General features: G+C 42.4%; 1 protein-coding gene across 1 annotated transcript; it reads left to right on the top strand.

The window, feature by feature from the left end:
• The first annotated feature begins 99 nt into the window (after nucleotides 1-99).
• On the top strand, nucleotides 100-20,182 carry mrps30 (mitochondrial ribosomal protein S30). Its single transcript, XM_041201075.1, has 5 exons — nucleotides 100-684; nucleotides 11,401-11,546; nucleotides 15,466-15,571; nucleotides 15,768-15,944; nucleotides 19,670-20,182. The coding sequence occupies exons 1-5, from the start codon at nucleotides 111-113 to the stop codon at nucleotides 19,951-19,953; spliced, it is 1,287 nt and encodes a 428-aa protein (XP_041057009.1). The 5' UTR covers nucleotides 100-110; the 3' UTR covers nucleotides 19,954-20,182.
• Nucleotides 20,183-21,845: the final 1,663 nt, after the last annotated feature.

Raw genomic sequence — 21,845 nt, 5'->3', positions numbered from 1 at the left:
TTTTAATTGGATAGTTGTTGCCATGTGGCTTTTCATTGGATAGTTCTGCCTCCATGTGAATGACGCACTGCTCGCTCCCTCCCCCCCCCACAATTCCCCGGGCGGGTAAGATGGCGGCGCGCAGTCGTTGGCTGTTGGTCCGCGCGGTGTGTATGAATGGAAAGCGGAGGTTCGGAGTGGGGTGCGTGGGACTGGGCACCGAGCCTGCCCCGGCCCAGCTCAGCCCCCGGTACCCACCCGTCCTCCCGTCCAAAACCGCCAAAAGCAAATCGGCTCAAAGGCGGCGGATGGAAGAGTTTTTTCAGCGGGTTCATGACGCCCCCTCGGTGGCCGAGAAGCTCCGGCTCCTGACCCAGATCCAGCGACTCAAGTACGTCGTTTACCCGCAGACGTTGTCGATCGACGCGGATCGCTGGTACCAGAACTTCACCAAGACCGCCTTTGTGCCGGGGCTGCCAGGCCGGCTCACCGCCACCGCCGGCCCCGGGGCTGCCCTGGAGCTCGGCCAGCTCAAGTCCCTGGTGTGCGAGACAGTTTTGCAGGAGAATTTCTACGTGAAGAGGCGGCGGCCGTTCCTTTACCGGGAAAGGGAGCAAACGGTGCTGCCGCTCCTCGGCAACCTGGTGCCTCGGCTCATCAACGCCCTGGTAGCGGAAAACCCGCTGCTTGGAGCCTCGACCTTGGGTAAGGAATCCCTCCCTACACCGCCCTCGGTCCCGGAGGCTTTCCCCACTCACCCAGAGTAAAAATGGATCTTGGGCGGTATCGGGTCGGCCGCCTGATATTCAGTTCCATCGGGCTTAAAGGTCTAAAATGTCAGGCGCTGGGGCAGCTGATCCCATATCACCCATCCTGCTCCATTGCCCGAGATTAATTTCTGCCCCACGTTAACTCTTGTTGAAAACGGGATTTTCCTTCTAATGTAGAATAATATTGTTTATTAGACACTAGTGGTCAAATCACCACGCAGGCTGAAACTTAGATAACACGTGGTGGATGTGTTTTAATCAGAGAACCATATTCAAAATTACTGGTGCCGAAAGAGGCCATTCAGCCCATTGTGTCTGCGCTAGCCAAAAAGAAACTAGCCGCTCATTTTAATCCCACTAACCAACACCTGGTCCGCAGCCTTGCAGATTTTGGACTTCAGGTGCAGAATCGGGTACTTTTAAATGTGTTGAGCATTTCAGCCTCAACCGCCAATTCAGACAGTGAATTTGAGACACTCACCATCTGCTGGGTGAAGAAGTTTTTTCCTTCTGTATCCTCTAATCCTTCAATCAATCATCTTCAATCTGTGGCCCCTGGTAATTAACCCCTCAGCTTGGGGAAACAGGTCTTTCCTGTCTGCCTTATCTAGGCCTCTTCATAATTATGTGCACCTCAGTTAGGTGACCCTTCAGCCTCCTCTGTTCTAAGGAAAACAATCCTATCCAATCTTTTCTCGTAGCTGCAATTTTAAACCCCTGGCAACATTCTTGTAAATCTCCTCTGTACTCTCTCCAGAGCGATTATGTCCTTCCTGTAATGTGACCAGAACTGTGCACAAAATTCTAGCTTTGGCTTAACCAGCAAATTATACAATTTCAGCATTACATCCCTGTTTTTGTATTCAGTACCTTGTCCAATGAAGGAAAACATTCCATATGCTTTCTTTACCACCTTATCCATCTGTTCTGCCACCTTCAGGGACCTGTGGACATGCATTCCAAGGTGTCTCACTTCCTCAAACCCTCTCAATATCCTCCTGTTTTATTGAGTATCCCCTTGTTTTGTTTGTTCTCCCCAAATGCATTACCTCCCACTTTTACGGATTGAATTCCATTCTCCACTTTTCTGCCCATTCAACCAAGCCATTGATAATCTGGAGACAACAATTATCCACATCATCATCAACTACATGACCAATTTTTGTGTCATCTGCAAATTTCCTGATGCCACCCACAGTTAAATCTAAATAGTTAATATATGAAACAAACCGCAAGGGCCCTAGCACTGAGCCCTGTGGAATGCCACTGGAAACTGCTTTCGATTTGCAAAAACATCCATCGACTGTTACACTTGTCTCCTGTCGCTGAGCCAATTTTTGATCCAACTCGCCACCTTCCCCGGTATCCCATGTGATCTCACTTTTCTGACCAGTCTGCCTTGTCAAATGCTTTACTATAATCAATGTAGACAACATCTTCTGCCTTGCCCTCATCAATCCTCCTTGTCAACAATTTGGTTAAGTTAGTAAGACATGATCTTCCCCTAATAAAACCATGCTGAGTATCCCTGATCAATCAGTGCCTTTCTAAATGACAGTTTATCCTGCGTCTCAGAATTAATTCCAGTAATTTTCCCATCACTGACGTCAGACTGAATGGCCTATAATTTCCTGGCCTTTCCTTTGCACCCTTTTTAAATAATGGTACAACGTTCACAGAGCTCCAATCCTCTGGTATCTCCCCTGTATCTAGTGAGGATTGGAAAATGATCCTCAGAGAATCCGTGACTTCCTCCCTGGCTTCCTTTAACAGTTTAGGATATAATCCGGCCTTGGTGATTTATCCACCTTCAAAGATATCAGCCCTTCCAGTACTTCCTCTCTCATTATCCTTGTTATATTTAATATCTCACATTCCTCTTTAATGAGAGTGTCTGCATCATCCCTCCCCTTTGTGAAGACAAATGTACTCATTGAGAATCCTACCCACATCTTTAGCATCAACACAGAAGTTACCACATACATCCTTGATAGGCCCTACCCTTTCCTTAGTTATTTTCTTGATCTTAATGTACTGGGAAAACATTGGGTTTCTTTGATTTTATCTGCCCATTTTTTTTGTATCCTCTCTTTGTTTCCCTAATTTCCTTTTTTAATTCATCCCTGTACTTTCTATACTCCTTGAGGCTTTCTACAGTATTAAGCTTTTTGTGACTTTCATAAGCTTTCTTTTTCTGTTTTATCTTACCCTGTCTGCTTTTGATTGACCAGGGGACTCTAGATTTGGCGGTGCCACCCACTTTTTTTGTGGGGACATGTGTGCAATGCCTGTAGAATTTTGCTTTTGAATGCCTCCCACTGATTTGACACCGTTTCCCTTCTAATAGCTGTATCCAGGCCACACTCGCCAGCTCACCTCTCAGCTTTGTAAAATTTGTCTTCCCCAATTTAGAACTTTTATTCCTGTTATAGCTTTGTCCTTTTCCATAATGCTGCTTGATCTAACTATTATGGTCACTATCTCCAAAATGGTCCCCCTCTGCTACTTCATTCAGTTACCCAGCTTCATTTTCTAAGACTAAATCTAGAATTGGGCCCCTCTCATTAGACTTATCTGCTTACTTAAAAAAAAGTTCCCTTGAATGCAGTTCAAGAATTTTGTTCTTTTCACACTGTTCAGATCCCAATTGATATTCGGGTGTTTGAAGTCTCCAACTAGTACTGCCCTATTGTTTTTGCACTCAGAAATTTGTCTACATATTTGCTCTTCTAATTCCCTTCAACTATTTGGGGGTCAATGGTACACTCCTAACAGTGTGGCTGTCCCTTTTTTAATTCTGAGCAACTCATATGGCCTCATTTGATGATTCATTTTGGATACCATCCCTCCTCACAGCTGTAATTGATTCTTTAACCACTGATTCTACAGCTCCACCTTTTTTATTCCCCTCACTCTCCTATTCCTATACCTATACTTGTTTCTCGTGGGGCTGGGAGTAATCCTGAGATTATTGCGTTTCAATCTCCTCCCTCGCTCCCTAATATCTGCTTTCAGGATTTCATCCCTTTCCAGCCAAAGTCATTGGTACCAATGTGGACCATGACCTCTGGCTGATCAGGTCCCCGTTCCCCCCCCCACCACCCCCAGAAGAATATCCTGCAATTGCTCGATGGCAACCTTGACTCTGACACCAGGGAGGCAACATACCAACCTGGAGTAATGTCTATGACCACAGAAATGTCTGCCCATTCCCCTAACCAATGAATCCCCTATCACTACTGCTCTTTTTTCTTCACCCACCCCATACAGCTGAGCCACCTGTGGTGCCATAAACTTCGTGCTGACTACACTCCTCTGAGGAACCAATGCCCTCACCAATATCCAAAATGGAAAACTGACTGACCAGCGGGACCCCAGGGGACTCCTGCGCTACCTGCCTAGTTCTCTTGGATTGCCTGGCGGTCACCCATTCCCTTTCTCCAAGCTCCTAAGCTGCGATGTGACTACCGCTCTGAATGTGGCACATCTAAGAAGCTGGATAGCAGGGTCACTCCAGCTGCCACACAAGCTCGAAACCCGGAGCTCAAGTTTCTGTAGCTGGTGACACTTCCTGTGTATGTGGTATCGAGGACACCAGTAGCATCCATGACTTGCCACATACTTATACATGCCACGTGATTGAGCTATCCTGTCATGGCTTCAATTTACTTACCTTATGCTAACTTTATTTTACTTTGGTTTACTTATACTACTTTATTTTACTTGGCCTTTTCTTAACTTTACTTCCCCATCGCTTGTGTTTCTTACTTAAATCTAAGTAGCTACTTCTTTCAAAAAGAATGCATTTTTCTAATTTTCAGCTACTTAAAGACCCTCCCTAACAGCAGTTTCTTACCAACCAATGACATTGTTTCCCCCATGATGTCACACTTGGATTTTTAACTCAGCCCCCTAGTGCAGCTTTTCAACCCCTGGTCTCCCAGAGGCTGAGAATGATAGTGAAAGAAAAAGAAAAGAGCACCTCCCTCCTCTCCTCACTGAACTCCCTTACTCACCAAACTCACAGTAATTACACTCAGAACCAACTTCACTCTTTTATCAGAACCGACAAGATTGACAGTCACTGAAAAACCAACTAGTCCATCAAGCCTGCCCTACATGATGGCTGGAAACATCATGCCTAAATACAAAACCAGATCTAATAAAGAGAGAGAAAAAATCTGGGATATTCTCTTAACTCCTGGGGATTGAGGCAAGTCCAGGAGATCTCATGGATCAAGTATCTGTCAAGACACTTGCCATGAATTGACCTCTGCCCCAGTCAAGCACTGGTTCAGTCTCCTCTTGAAGACATACAGAAAGTGAACACTCAGCATCCAAGCTGGCAACGTATTCCACAAGCTCAATTTTCTGGGAAAATTACTACCTAAATCCTGTCAATTCTATTTTTGTGTAGTTTAAACCCAAAAGAGAAAAGACAATACTGGAATCCTGACATATGAATAGGTAATGTCAAAAATACCCAGGTCGGGCAGCGTTGGTGGAGAGCAAAACACAAGTTACTGTTTGAGTTCGCCATGACTTATATCAGAACTGAACAAAGTTAGAGATTTAACAGGTTTTAATTAAATAAGGAGGCAGGGGAAAGATGGGGTTAGGGTGAGAAAGACTAACAGGGAAGGTCAGTAATTGGGGTTGGAAGGTAGGAGAGATGAAATGAACAGAAATAATTCCAGTATCTGTAAGGAGGAGAGTGCGAGAGGAGGAACCTGGGACAGGCAGTCAGCAACAGCTAGAGGAGGGTACGAGAGGAGGACCCTGGGACAGGCAGTCAGCAGCACCTAGAGGAGGATCTTGCATCTAGTCCATAACTCGAGTAAGGGTAAAATAAAAGCAAGAGTCCTTATTCTATTTAGTTAAGATATGCCTGGGGAGCTCAGTCCCATGGGAAATCCTAGATGCTCCTGCTGGCCTTGATGACCATGTATGCAGAAGGTGCCTCCGACTGGAGCAACTCGGGCTCCAGGTTTTGGAGCTTGAGCGGCAGCAGGGGTCACTACGGTGCATTCACTATGATGGACAGCACATTTCAGGACGTGGTCACTCTGCAGCTTAGGAAATGCAAACAGAAAGGGAATAGGTGACCACCAGACCGAAGAAGGGGACCAGGCAGGTAGTGAGAGGATTCCCTATGTGTATCTTGTTCGCAAACCATTTTTCAGCCTTGGAAAACGGTGAGAGTGATGGTTCCTCTGTGGAGGCCAGCCAGAGCAAAGGCCCTAGCACTGTTGGTGGTCCATTTGCTCAGGATGGAAGGAAGAAGTGTGGAAGGGCAAAAGTGGTAGGGGATTTGTCAGTGAGGGAGTAGACATGCACTTCTGTGGCTGTAGGTGTGAGTCCATGATGGAATGTTGCCTCCTGGGTGCCAGGGTCAAGGATGTTACGGAATGGTTGCAGGACATTCTGAAGAGGGAGGATGAACAGCCAGAGGTCATGGTCCATGTTGGAACCAGTGAGATATGAAGAAAGAGAAATGAGGTCCTGCAAGCAGATTTTAGGGAGTTAGATAGGAAATTGGAAAGCAGGACTTTAAAGATAGTAATCTCCAGATTTCACTCAGTGCTACACAGTAGTGAGTAAAGGAACAGAAGGATAGAGCAGATGAATGTGTGGCTGGAGAGATGGTGCAGGAGGGAGGGCTTTAGATTCCCGAGGCATTGGGACAGTTTGTGGGGAAGGTGGGACCTGAACAAGTTGGATAGGTCACACCTGAACAGGAATGGGACCAACATCCTCACAGGGAGGTTTTCTAATGTAATTGGGGAGGATTTAAACTAAATTGGCAGGGGGTGGGAGCCTGAAAAGAGTTCAGAGGGCAGAGTAGCTAAGATAGAATTAGAAATTAAAACGCTAGTAAGTGAACCTGGAAGGCAGAGGAAACATATGCTAGAGTTTAGCAAGGCTAAGTGGAATATATTTTAACACAAGGAGCTTGAGGAAAAGACAGATGAGCTGAGGGCACGTGGGAGTATGATATAGCTATGACTGAAACTTGGCTAAAAGAAGGACAGGAATGGCAGCTCAACATTCCTGGTTATAGAATATTCAGATGAGATAGAGAGGGGGACAGAAGAGGAGGGGAAGTTGCAATATTGATCAAGGAATCAAATACAATAGTGAGGAGATATGTAATCTTGGAAGGATCATCAAATGAGGCCACATGGGTAGAAGTAAAAAACATAAAAGGGGCAAACATGATGTTGGGTGTGTACTATAGGCCCCCAAACAGGGAGTGATAGAAGATCAAATATATAATCAAATTTCAAGAGAAGTTTAAGAAAAATAGGACAATAATAGTGGGGGATTTTAACTGCCCAAATATTAACTGGGATAGTTTTAATGTGCAAGGTAGGGAGAGAGCAAAGTTCTTAAATTGCATCTAGGAGAGCTTTTTTAGCCAGTACGTAGAAAGCCCAAAAAGGGAGACGGCAGTTCTGGACTGAATAATCGGAAATGAACCAGGGCAGGTGGAAAGCATTTCAGTGGGGGAGCATTTTGGAGATAGTGACCATAACTCAGTTAGATTTAGGAAAAGGATAAGGTTGGGCTGGTAATAGAAGTTCTAAACTGGGGAGAGGCTAATTTTACTAAGATGAGATGTGATTTGGGCCAAGTGGACTGGGAGCAGCTACTTGCAGATAAAACTGTCAAGCAGTGGGAGGCATTCAAGGAGGAAATAACGAGAGTACTGGGAAAATATGTTCCCGTAAAGACCAGGAAATTACAGGCCACTCAGTCTAATCTCGGTGGTGGGGAAGTTGCTAGAAAGAATTGAGGGGCAGAATATATCTGCACTTGGAGAGACATGGATTAATCAGGGATAGTCAGCATGGATTTGTTAATGGAAAGTCGTGGTTGACAAATTTGATCAAATTTTTTGAGGAGGTAATCAGGAGTGTTGATGAGGATAATGCATTTGATGTGGTCTACATGGACTTCAGCAAGGCTTTTGATAAGGGCCCTCATGGCAGACTGGTCAAGTAGGTAAGAGCCCATGGGATCCAAGGCAAAGTGGAACATTGGATCCAAAATTGGCTGAGAAGCAGGAAGCAGAGGGTGATGATAGAGGGTTGTTTCTGTGACTGCCTGTTTCCAGTGGGGTTCCGCAGGGCTCGGTACTGGGGCCCTTGCTGTTTGTGGTGTACATAAATGATTTGGACTTAATTGTAGGAAGTATGATCAAGAAGTTTGCGGATGACATGAAAATTAGTAGGGTGGTAAATAGTGAAGAGGATATCCGTAAACTGCAGGAGGATATCTATGGACTGGTCAGGTGGGCAGAGCAGTGGCAAATGGGATTCAACTCAGCAGAATGTGAGGTGATGCACTTGGGGAGGGCTAACAAGGCAAGGGATTACACTATGAATGGTAGGGCCCTGGAAAGTACTGAAGATCAGAGGGACCTTGGTGTGCATATCCATGATCCCAGAGGATAGCAGGGCAGGTAGATAAGGTGGTTAAGAAGGCATATGGAATACTTGCCTTTATTAGATGAGGCACAGAATACAAGAGCAGGCAGGTTATGTTGGAACTGTATAAAACGCTGGTTAGGCCACAACTAGACCACTGCATGCAGTCTGGTCACCAGATTATAGGAAGGATTTGATTGCAGAGGAGATTTACCAGGATGCTGCCTTGTCTGGAGGGTCTGAGTTACGAGGAAAGATTGGATAAGCTAGAGTGTTTTCCTTGGAGCAATGAAGGTTGAGAGGGGACGTGATAGAAGTGTATAAAATTGAGTGGCATAGATAGGGCGACTAGGAAGGCACTTTTTTTTCATTAGTAGAGGGGCCAATAACCAGAGGGCATAGATTTAAGGTAAGAGGTAGAAAGCTGAGGGGGGGTTGAGAAATTTTATCACCCAGAGGGTGGTGGTAGTCTGGATCTCACTGCCTGAAAGGGTGATTGAGTCAGAAACTCTTGTAACATTTAAGAAGTATTTAGATCTTCAGTTGTGTTGCCATAGCCTCTAGGACTGTGGGCCAAGCGCTGGAAAATGGGATTAGTGTAGTCAGATCTTTGTTGACCGGCACAGACACAGTGGGCCAAATGGCAGCCTCCTGTGCTGTAGATGTCTGAGTCTGTTGACTGGGAAAAATGGGAGCAGTGGTTAGGATCTGAAATTGATGAACTCAATATTATTGAGTCCGTAACGTTGTAAATAAAAGTTGAGCTGCTCTTCCTTGAAAAAGTGTAAGAGGCCAAGGTAAGAATGGGGAAGAGAATTAAAAGTGACAGGAAACTCATGTTTGTGATTGAGAGCTGAACAAAGGCGTTCAGCAAAGTGCTAAGGACGGCATCATGAGCAGCGAATACTGTATTAAATCTAAAGCTACAAGTAAATTCATGTTTAACCTGGAAGAGGCGTTTGGGGACCTGGATGGTGGGAAGGGGGAGGTGAAACGACAGGTGTCCAACGAATATTTAATCAGTATGTAACCTTCCATACTCAACATCAAGTTCAACAATTTCAGGTCACGATCACTGCTCCCATTTTTTTCTGACATGCTGGTAATGGTTCTGTGGTTCACTTAATTGCTGCTGCCTTCTACCCTATCTCAGGTTTTCCCTTTTGTTCTGATACAAAAGCAAAAAACTCTGGATGCTGGAAATCAGTGATGAAGCAGAAAATGTTGTTCTGATGACAGATCATTCACTGGAAACATTAAACCTGTTTCTCCACAGATGCTGCCAGATCAGCTGAGCATTTCCATCATTTTATGATTTTTTTTTCAACAAGTAATTGACCTGGAAGGTTCAGCAGTTGTCAGTGAAATATCTAAACTTGCTTGTGGGAAGTACTCTGGCGGGTAAGCTTTTGCATAGTCACTCCCAGTAATATTGACATTGCCAATAGCGACTTCCAATTGACCATTCCCAGCCATAAACCCAAAGCTGCACAAAATCCATAGTCACTCTGCCGTCGTTTATGCAGCTCTGAGGCGTTCTAATGCCAATGTGGTCATAGTTCCTAACCCTGACCTTGAATTGCACTGCTGGTGCACAACTGTTAGCTCTCATACTTCTAGATTACTATCACAACTCTTAAAATAAATACAAGATACAGTTCATATTGGAAATCTGAAATAAAATCATTAAATACGAGGAACACTTAGGTCCTTCCTTGACATTCAATGGCATTACCATTTCTGAATCACCCACTATCAACTCCCTGGGGGTTACCGTTGACCAGAAACTGAATTGGTCTAACCATATAAACACTGTGGCTACAAGAGCAGGTCAGAGGCTAGGAATCCTGCAATGAATAACTCACCTCCTGACTCCCTAAAGCTTGTCCACCATCTACAAGGCACAAGTCAGGAACGTGGTGGAATACACTCCAATTGTCTGGATGAGTGCAGCTCCAACAACACTCAAGTAGCTTGACACCATTCAGGACAAAGCCGCTTGATTGGCACTCCATCCACAAACACTCTCTCCCTCCATCACTGATGCACAGTGGTAGCAGTGTGTACCACCTACAACATGTGCTGCAGAAACTCATTTAGGCTCCTTAGACAGCACCTTCCAAACCCACGACCACGATTATCTAGAAGGACAAGGACAGCAGACACATGGGAACACCACCACCTGGAAGTTCCCCTCCAAGCCACTCACCATCCTGACTTGAAAATATATCACTGTTCCTTCTCTATCACTGGGTCAAAATCCTGGAACTTCCTAACAGCTCTGTGGGTGTACCTACACCACATAGACTACAGCGATTCAAGAAGGCAGCTCACCACTACCTTCTCGAGGGCAATTAGGGATGGATAATAATCCTGTCCTAGGCAGCGACACCCACAGCCCATGAATGTATTTAAAAAATTGGTCGTGAAAGAAATAGTTAATGTTTTAGGCTGTTGACCTTTTGCCAGAAATAGGGGGAGACATTACAAATGAACAACTTTCAGGAAAAATTGCAGGAAAAGAGCACAAAGGAGACTTCTGATAGGATGGAGGGCAGGAGTGATTAAATTACGGAAGTGATGGATAGTAGCTTTCCAAATCTGAGTAAAATCACTTGTTTCAAAGCAGCATATGTAATAATTCTCAATTTTTTTTACATAGAAGAGAAAGGTAAAAATTCTGGAATGTATCTTGACATATGTATGTCATTCAATCCCTCCCGAAAAGTACATCCTTTTAGTTTTGCCTTTAAAGAGATGGCACTGGACTCAGGATTAAGGGAACTGGTGTGGATGAGTTGCCAAATTTAGTATTTTGAGGGAAGCTTCCTAGATTTTGGGAAAAAATCTTGACCTTCTAAAGGGTTTGTTAATTTAACTTGCATAATTTGATAAACTAGTCAAAGCATGTTAGTGATTTCCTCAGTAAGCATTCCTTAAAGGAATGAACAGTAGGAGAAACAGATGTTAAAATATCTATTTGTGATGATAGATTTTTAAAAACGACAGATGATTTCTTTTTCAATTCTACTTCTAATCCTCAAATCGAAAAGCTTCTATATAATATACATTATGCCAATTGTACCTTTGCCACCTTGCAAGATTCTAAATGTTGAAACTTTAGATTAACATTTAACACAAGTAACTAGTTACAACTAAGGAATTAAATCTTAAGCATTAATGGATTGGTGCTTTAAAGAATATTTTTATTCTTATTTCAGATTATGAACCAGAAGTTAACTTTTACTGGTTGCGGGGTGAACGAACTGTTCCTCGAGGGCATCGGAAAGGGCAAGTAGACCCTATTCGTTTCCAGATTGATGACAAACCTTACTGCCAAATTCGGGTTCATGAGCAACTCCCTGAGGTAATAGCTCAGTGAAGACAGTTAAGGGTTCTAAAGGCATCTTCTGTTTGTTCATTTGTAACCAGAAGTTCCCTGCATTTTAGTCAGGCGTTATTGGCATTAACCACATAGTATAACACCAAGTATTGGGTAAAGTTCTCTCTTCTGTTACAATACTGTGTTTTAACCTTTTTCTTTTAACTAGGGATCACCATTATGCTTTTTGGGAATGATAATTAGAGTTTGGTAAGATATGAGTTAAAATCATTAGCCAAGAGAATTTTAGATTTTAGAGTCAGAGAGGTCTGCAGCACAGGAAATGGCCCTTCAGCCCATCGAGTCTGCGTTGGTCAAACAAGTACCTAACTATTCTAATCCCATTTTCCAGCACTAGGCCTTGAATGCCATGGCACCACAGGTGCACATCCAGATATTTCTGAAATGTTATGAGGGTTTCTGCCTCTACCACCCTTGCAGGCAGAGAGTCCCAGATTCCACTTACCCTTTGAGTAAAAGAATTCTTCCTCACATCCCCTCTAAACCTCCTGTCCCTTACCTTAAATCTGTACCCCGCTGGTTATTGATCCCTCCACCCAGAGGAAAAGTTCCCTCCTGCCTACCCTATCTATGCCCCTCGTAATTTTATACACCTCAATCATGCCCCCCTTAAACTTCTCTGCTTCAGGGAAAATAACCCCAGTCTATCCAATCTCTCCTCATAATTAAAACTTTCCAGTCCAAGCAACATCCTGGTAAATGTCCTCTGCACTCTCTCTAGTGCAATCACATCCTTCCTATAATGCAGATTCCAGAACTGCACGCAATACTCTACTCTAGCTGTGGCCTAACCTGCGTTTTATACAGTTCCAGCAAAACCTCCCTGCTCTTATATTCTATGCCTCGGCTAATAAAGGCAAGTATCCCAGATGTCATCTTAACCACCTTATCTACCTGTCCCGCTACCTTACGAGACCAGTGGACATGCACACGAAGGTCCCTTTGATGCTCGGTACTTCCCAGGGTCCTATCATTCATCGCGTATTCCGTGCCTTGTTTGTCCTGGCCAAGTGTGTCACCTCTCACTTTTCCGGATTAAATTCCATTTCCCACTGACCAGCCCGTCTATATCCTCCTGTAATCTGAGGCTCACTATTTACCACCCCACCAATTTTCGTGCCATCTATAAACTTACTGATCAACCCTCCTACATTCAAGTCTGAATTGTTTATATGTACCACAAACAGCAAGGGACCCAACACCGATCGATCCCTGTGGGACCCCACTGGACACAGACATCCAGTTACAGAAACACCCCTTGGCCATCACCCTCTGCTTCGTGCCACTCAACCAATCCTGGATCCAATTTGCCAAATTGCCTTGGATCCCATGGGCTCCTACCTTTTGTTATCAGCCTCCCATGCAGGACCTTATCAAAAGCTTTGCTGAAGTCCAAATGGACTATGTAAAATGCATTGCCCTCATCTACACGCCTGGTCACCTCTTCGAAAAATTCAATCAAATTGGTCAGACATGACCTCTCCTTAACAAAGCCATGCTAACTGCCCTTAATGAATCCCTGCCTCTCAAGTGTAGATTAATTTTGTCCCTCAGAATTGCTTCCAATAGTTTCCCCACGATTGAAGTTAGACTGACTGGCCCATAGTTCCCTGGTTTATCCCTTCCCCCCCTTCTTGAATAATGGTACTACATTGGCTGCCCTCCAATCCTCTGGCACTTCTCCTGTGGCCAGAGAGGTATTGAAAATTATTGTCAGCGCCCCTGCTATCTCCTCCTTTGCCTCACTTAACAGCCTGATTTTAATGATGCAATGTGTTTTACTATATTAATTTATTCATCTTAAAGAAAGCTCTCACCTAGCTATTTCCTTTCTCATTGCATCTCTTCTCAAAACAACATCAACATAATTTCAACAAATTAGTTTTTGTATCTGTTCAACATTTTTCAAATAAAGAACACTAATGGACAAAATTCCATCTTTAAAGTTAGTTTAAAAAAAGCATAATGCAAATAACTTCAGACATTTGAATTTTATAGAAAATGCAATGAAACAACAATTCAGATATATCCAAGGATTCTATGTTTTTGAAGTGTAAGGACTGGGTTGTGCAGTGAGTTGGATAAGATTCTTTCACCGCATTTGCCTGTTTGCAAGCTGTTGAATATCTTGCAACATGTTTGTCTGCTTTTATTTTCATTCCAGCACAAAACTGCCTTATTTTCAGCAATTTCAACCTGAAGGCAGAATACTGATGTGAAAATGTTATTGGTACACTAGGGTCTGCCCTTCTGAGGCTGGAGCAGGCTTGTTGCTGAGGCAAAACAGAGAAAACTTCACTCTGCACCAGAGCTAATCCCATGTGTGGTTGACACTGCAATGCAAGGGTTGGGGGGGCGGGGGTGGGGGAATCATTTTATTATATTTTCTTCAAAACTCTTAAACAAAATGATAAGGTGTACAAGAAGGCAGCTCACCACCATGTTCACGAGGGCAATTAGGGATGGGCAATAAATACTGGCCTAGCCAGTGATGCCCACATCCCATGAATGAATTTTTTAAAAACTACAACTCTGTCTTAATTCAATGATTCACATTGACAAAAAATAATTTACTTTTATGCCTGGTGCTTTGAAGAGAGCTTGATGCTATGCTCTTTAGTGTGCTATGTGTCAGCATACTCTGCCGGGGAAAGAAAGCAAGCTTGCATTTATGTAGCACTTTTGAAGTACAGTCACTGGTATCATGTAGGAATTAGTTAGTTTGCACACAAACAGCAACATGATAATGACCAGATAATCTGTTTTTGTTTGGACAGTTAGAGAACATTAAGTATTAGCCAGAATTCTAGGAGATCTCCCCTGCTCTTTGAAATTGTGCCATTGGACCTTTTACATTCACAGAGGGCGGACGAGACATCAACTAATGTCTCATCCGCAGGATGACCTCTTAGACGGTGCAGAACAATGTGTCTGCCATGCTTATGTAACCAAGCTTCTGGACGGTGCCCTTGAACTTACAACCTCTGACTCTTCTGAAAATGCTTTTCCTGAGCCAATACTTATTCCAATGTTACTCTTTTTAGTTTTTTTTTCTTCCTGTAGAAAGTAACCTACTTCACACTGGTTACCTATATGTAGCATAAATTCTCTTTACAATAGCACATCAGACTTTCAGCATGTTCAATTAAGGAGAATCCTTTCTTGTAGATGTTGAATGTAGACAGGCAAGACCAGCTGATTGGTCTTTTGTATCTTATTGACTTCAGAATTCATTATTTTATTTTCTGTAGCGGCAAGATGCTCTTTGTTACAAGGTGATTTCCCTTTCAAAGGATTGGGTTTGCCATTCTGTTCTTATGGATAATTTGTGTTTTTGCCCCTACTTTGGACAAAATGAATCAATTTACATGAGACCAGAGGAATTAGTGCACAAGTTAAAGGGAGGGGAATTCATGTTTGCTTGAAAGCACCTGTATGAGATTTTGTAATGAATTGGATAAGGAATCTTTAGATATGGTGTGTTAGGAGCTGCTATTCTGACCATGCAAATAAGCTAGGAGATCTTTTAAAATATTGTTCAACATAGTTTCCTTCAATTTTTCTATTTGCTACAGAATCAGAACATTCTGTGGCTAGCGATAGAACCGTTACATTCTTTACTGGTTAATGATCAATACTTAATCAGCCTTTAAAGCTGCATAATTATTTGCTGTTAAAATGTTATTTTTTTATCATTATTAAACATTGAAATGGCTGTTTTCTTCAATGCTTTAACTTCAGCCTCTGGATTAGCAGATTCTATCCTGAGATAATTGATTTCTATAACTTGGTCACTGGTTGATACTGAATTTTTATTTGATGTTTAAAAGTTAGATGTTTACCTGAAAGGCATTTTTAAAATTCAGCTTGTTTCTCTTCCTAGTTTGTGCCCTTGGGGCAATCGGTTCCTGAAGATGTTCCTGTTATTCAAATTGAACCAAGCCGACTTCCATTATTTCAACGGCAGTATGACAACAATATTTTCATCGGTAAGGTGGAAAATGGATTTGCGGCTTGTATTTTTTTCATATTTAAGATTTGCATAATTGAATATTTTATGAAACTAAATACTAAATACCGCACCACAACTTGTTTTAATGGGCTGGGAAATAGTATTCAGCTGAATTACTGTATTGTATTGCATGACCTAGTGCATGACTGTATTTTTATGTCTTCTATTTACAGGCTCAAAGATTGCTGATTCTTCCTGCTATGGGCATACCCAGTTTCACTTTGCTTCTGATAAATTGAGACGAGAAAAACTAATAAAAGACAACCTGAATGATCAGATTGAAGTACGTTTGCGTGCCAATGGCATTGCAAGTTTGTTTGCTTGGACTGGAGCACAGGCAATGTATCAAGGTTAGGCAGTGCTAATTCATCAAAGCTCAAAAACCTTGTTTTTATAGTATGTTCTCTTATTTATTTTCCTTCCGAACTCTGCTTTTATTTATTTTCCTTTCCTTGTGGGTCCTGGTGTTATGTATTTTATCCAACTAAACAAACTGGTTGCTACAGGTTTTTGCTGACTGTTAGGAATATTACCAGGAATTGTATTAGAAAAAGAAAACTGGCGATGACCTTCCATTTTTACCTCCAGTGTACTGTCCTATTGAATACAGTGGGGGAAACCAATTTACTGTGTTAGTCAGTTTAATTGCCACTCATAGGAATGCTATTTCAGAATGACATTAGAGAGCCAGGCTCAATAAATTACTATTGGTATGACTGAGGTACAGCTGTGATTTGAGTATCCTAATAATAAATCATGTGTACAAGCAATTGATAATGCAGACTTTTGTACTATTAAAAGTTTGAATATTGGGACAACATTGGTTTTCAAATGACCCTTGATTTAACTGATGAAGCTTAACTTGCATAGCAGCGCTTAATTCTCTCACTGACAATATGGTGTCTGAATAATCTTAAATACTAAAATTTTACAGTTAGATTTTTAAACAAGAGATGAATTACTTTATTCATGGTGAGACAGTGGCTTGGGTAATGTCACTGGACTAGTAATCCAGAAGCCCAAGCTATCGTTCTGGGGACAAGGGTTCAAATCCTGCCAAGGCAGCTGGTGAAATTAAATCCAATTAACAATCTGGAATTTAGAAAAATCTAGCCTCAGTAATGGTGACCATGAAACCATTGTTGACATTCGTAAAAACCCATCTGGTTCACTAAAGTCCTTCAGGGAAGGAAATCTGCTGCCCTTACCTCGTCTGGCCTATATGTGACTCTAGACCCACAGCAATGTGATTGGCTCTTAACTGCCCTCTGAAATGCTATGGAAAGTGACTTGTCTCAAGGGCAATTAGGGATGGGCAACAAATGCTGGCCTTGTCAATGACACCCACATCCCATGAAAAAATAAAATTTTTTAAAAGTGATGGCCAACCGAGTCATTGCAAGCATGAGGCATTTCTGATAATCACTGTTAAGGTTTTAGAACTAATCTTAACTTTACCATCAAAGATGTTGAACCAATAACAGAATGCTACAGTTAAATTATACTTCTAATTTGACAATGATCATTGCAGATTTCTAAATTATCTAAAGATCTGGAAATAACTGCACAGGTAGTTTTCAAGAATGTACAAGGCAGTTTGAACTCTGTCATTTAAAAAGTCTGTAAAGGTCAGTTTACAACCAGTAGTTGGATTCCCATTGAGTGATAGCACTACCAGCTCCAAATTAAACCGACCTGTGGATACAGCTGGCTCATGTCTGAGCAGTTTCACATTTTTCTTTATTCTTTCATGGGATGTGGGTGTCACTGGCTAGGCCAGCATTTGTTGTCATTCCTAATTGCCCTTCAGTGCTTTTTCACAGGGGCAGTTAGGAGTCAGCCACATTGCCGTGGATCTCAAGTCAGATGCGGGCCAGACCAGATAAGATTTCCTGTCATTGGGGAACCAGATGGATTTTTACAACAATCGGTGATAGTTTCATGATTGATATTACTGAGGCTAGCTTTAGATTCCAGATTTTATTACTGAATTTCAATTCCACCAGCAGCCATGGTGGGATTTGAGCCTTTGTCCCCAGAGCATTTGCTTGGGCCTCTGGATTACTAGTCCATTACCACTACACCACAATCTCCCCATATCCCTGTCATCTCTGTGGTATGTGACAGTTTCCCAGAAGATTTTGGTTTGGATTTTGGAGGATTAGATTTGCTAAAAAAGCAAATTTTGAGGAGGACACAGTCTGCAGAGGTATATAAATAACTTGGGGTAACAAGGTGGCAGATGCAAGATAATGTGGAGAAGTGTGAATGCTATCCACTTTGATAGGAAGAATAGAAAAGCAAAATATATTTAAATGGAGAGAACTACAGAGTACTGCAATACAGAGGGATCTGAGTGTACTTGTACATGAAACACAAAGTTAGTATGCAGGTACAATGAGTAATTAAGCATATGGAATGTTAGCCTTTATTGCAAAGTATGGTGTGTAAATGAGTCTTTTTACAGCTGTGGAGGGCCATTGTTGAGACCACACCTAGAAGACTGCATACAATTTTGGTCCCCTAATTTAAGATGCGATATACTTGCAATGGGGCAGCTCGGAGAAGATTAACTAAGTTGATTCTTGGGAATGAAGGGTTTGTCCTAAGAGGAAAGGTAGAGCAGGTTGGGCTTGTACACATTGAAGTTTAGAAGAATGAGATGTGATCTTATTGAAACATGTAAGATTCTAAGGGGGCTTGGTAGGGAGGACGCTAAGAAGATTGTCCATTTAAGATGGTGATGAGGAAGTATTTCTTCTGAGGGTCATGAATCTTTGGAACTCTTTACTCCAGAGAGCTGTAAAAGCTGAGCCACTGAATATATTCAAAGTTGTGAGGGATAGATTCTTGAACTACGGGAGAGTCAAGGGTTATGGAGAACAGGCAGGAAAGTTGAGGCCAAAATCAGATCAACCATGATCTTACTGAATGGTGAAGCAGCTTGAGGGGCTTTATGGCCTACACATGCTTCCATTTCCTTTCTGCTAACAAGGTTACCAATAATGCTGTTGCAATTATTTTCCAGTCCGTGAAAATATTCAACGAGGTCTTCAACTTGTTTATTCACTTTCTGCTCAAAAAATGTCAGTGTAAAGTAATGTAAGCTTAATGAAAGGTCTTTTTTGACCAAAGACCATTGAATCTTTAAACTAATTTATAGTGTGCAATATATCTCAATCTTTTTATGAACACATCCACACCTAAATAATTCACAGGTGAAATACTTTTGAAATGTGGTAACACGTAAATGCAAATCTTTGTTAACAAACAATACTCCTCTGTATTAAATTATCCAATTAACACAGTGCTCGTTACAATAGCACCCACTGCATTTTTCCCCATACAATGGTTACTGAACGTTTGTAGCCTTAAGCTAGAGACTGCAATAATTTGCAACGCATTAATTACCTCAGTTAATTAAGTTTTTTCTGGGCTCCCAGTTAGTTGACAGGTATAAAACTATTCTCTCCCCCTTCGCATCCTACCCCCAGCCCACTCCAGTGGCAGCCTTGCCCCCATCACAGCAGCCAGTCATCTCCTCCCACTTGCGCACCCCCCCCACCCCCCACACCCCTACAATAGCCTTCAAACCCCTACAGCAGGCTCCCCACAGTGGCCCTTTCCGCACCCTTTCCCCCTTACACCAGTCTTCCCCACCCCTTACACCCCTTGCTGTTCCCCCCCCCCACCCCACCTCCCTACAGTGGCCATCATCCAGCCTCCTTGCCTCCAGCAGGGCCCCCCAATGCCTACCCCAGCCTCTGGTGGCCTCTTTGCTGCCCCCCCCACCCAACCACCCCACAACCATGCATCCCCTTTTTCTCCCCCCCGCCACCCCTGCAGGCTGTTATTGGAGAGGCAGTTCCTCTTCTTGGATTTTGTTACTTGAACATACTGTTACAAATTTCTTCTATTTTTCTCATGGTTTATTTGTGGTTGCCCCTTTGATTGAATTTTCTCCAGCTTTTTTGGGTCTTTGGAAGGACAAATCACCCACTGCCCCCTGTGTGTTTCGAACCCTAAATACAAGTATTCTCAAACTGATGATTTCATTTTTTTTTTGTCATTTCAGGTTTCTGGAGTGAGGCAGATGTAACCCGACCGTTTGTCTCCCAAGCTGTAATTACAGATGGAATTTTTTTCTCTTTCTTTTGCTATCAGTTGAACACTCTAGCTCTGTCTTCCAGGGCAGACCAGCATAACGAGCGCAAGAACATTTGCTGGGGGACAGAAAGTATGCGTCTATATGAAGATGTTGAAGGAGATAATGTCAGAGGGTTCAATGATGAGGTCCTGAGCCTACTTGTTCGCTTCCTGCTCAATAGACCAGAATCAATAGAAAGTAGCATAAGCTGAATGTAATTTCTTTTCTAAGTTTGAAAGTAATTTAAAGGTTGTAATATATATATTTGAGTGCACACCTGTTAAGTATATAATGTATGTATGGGTTTCAAAATCTGATCGTAGGTTCATTTTAAACTACCTAAAATACATTCTTCCAAAATTTCCCTAGCACTGCTAGGATGGATTGTTTTCAGGTGAGGGGTATGTTCTTTTTGTCAAATTAAATGGAATTCCCTTGTAATAGTTGAAAAAAAAATTCTAATGATTATCACAAGCTTATCTAAAGTTTATTTTAAAAACCATTCCAACTCATTAGCCACAAATTTTAGAAATGTTCTTAAAGTAATTGAACTTGAGACTGTTCTGACAATTGGAACTGATACTAAGAAACATGATTAACTTCCAGTCATGCAGACAAGAATGTTGAGCGATCAAGAAGGACACCAGGTGGGAAAGGAGATGGAGTTGCTCTGTATGTCAAGGACATCTAGGAGTGAATTCTCCTGTCACTTTAATGATTGTGCATTTCACGCTCTAGGTTGATGTCGCCACTTATCATATTAGGCCAGGTCTTGGTTTGCATAACCAATTGCAAATACTACATATGAAATCAGTGTTGGAGAGATGGATGAAGGCATTGGCTTTGCGACATGCTTGCTGTCCAGAAGGCACTTGACTCTGTCCTCCTCTAATGTCAAAATTGCCTGATGTCAGAAACTTTTCCATTTGGGTCTGTCCAAGATTGTTTCTTCCCATGTATTGGGATCCAGCTTACAGGCTCTGAGATTCGCTTTCAAATTGTATTTATGTCTAAGTTTGGGATGCCCTGTCTTGCAGGTTCCTGTGCTCAGCTGACTGTAGAGTACTGCCTTTGGTAAGCGTGAATCCTTCATGCGAACCACATGATCAACCCAACAAAACTTGAGTTCTGATGAGCATGCTCTTGATGCCTGTTATGTAGCACTTTGCCAGAACCTTGCTATTGGGGAATTTGTCCTGCCACCTGATGTTACAAGTAGATCTCAGGCAGCAAGGATGGAATGCTTCTAGTTGCTTTTTGTGATGCCAGCAAGTTGCCCAAGTCTCGCACCCATAAAGTATTGTAAGAACCGCTGCCTGGTAGTCGTTTAATTAATAATCTTGTTGTGTGAGGCCCTTTAGGGAACAGTGACCATAACATGATAGAATTCTTCATTAGGATGGAAAGTGAAGTAGTTGGATCTGAAACTACGGTCCTAAATCTTAACAAAGGAAATTACAAAGGTATGAGGCATGAGTTGGCTAAGATAGATTGGAGAACTTCAAAATTCTTCCAAAATTCTGTAGATTCTGGAACTGTCCTGGCAGGTTGGAAGGTGGCAAATGTAACCACACTATTTAAAAAAGGAGGGAGGGAGAAAACAGTGAATTACAGACCATTTAGCCTAACCTTGGTAGTAGGGAAAATGCTACAGTCTATTATAAAGGATGTGATAATAGGACACTTAGAAAATATCAGCGGGCTTAGACAAAGTCAACATGGATTTATGAAAGGGAGATCATGTCTCACAAACCACCTGGAGTTCTTTGAGGACTTAATGAGCAGAAAAGGTAAGGGAGAACCAGTGGATGTGGTATATTTGGATTTTGTGAAAGTTTTTGATAAACTCCCACAAGAGGTTAGTGCGTAAAATTTAAAACACAATGGATTGAGGATAATATATTGGCGTACATTGAGAATTGGTTAGCAGATAGGAAATCGAGAGTAGGAATAAATGGCTCTTTTTCGGTGTGGCAGGCGTTAACTAGTGGGGCCCCAGAGCTTGGGCCCCAGCTATTCGCCATATATACCAGTGATTGGGATGAGGGAACCAATTGTAATATTTACAAGTTTACTGACGACGCAAAACTTGGTGGGAACGTGA

The sequence above is a fragment of the Carcharodon carcharias genome, chromosome 1 (assembly GCF_017639515.1).
Source record: "Carcharodon carcharias isolate sCarCar2 chromosome 1, sCarCar2.pri, whole genome shotgun sequence".
NCBI classification, from domain to species: domain Eukaryota; kingdom Metazoa; phylum Chordata; class Chondrichthyes; order Lamniformes; family Lamnidae; genus Carcharodon; species Carcharodon carcharias.
The sequence above is the reverse complement of the archived record's forward strand: the minus strand, read 5'-3'. Positions and strand labels throughout refer to the sequence as shown.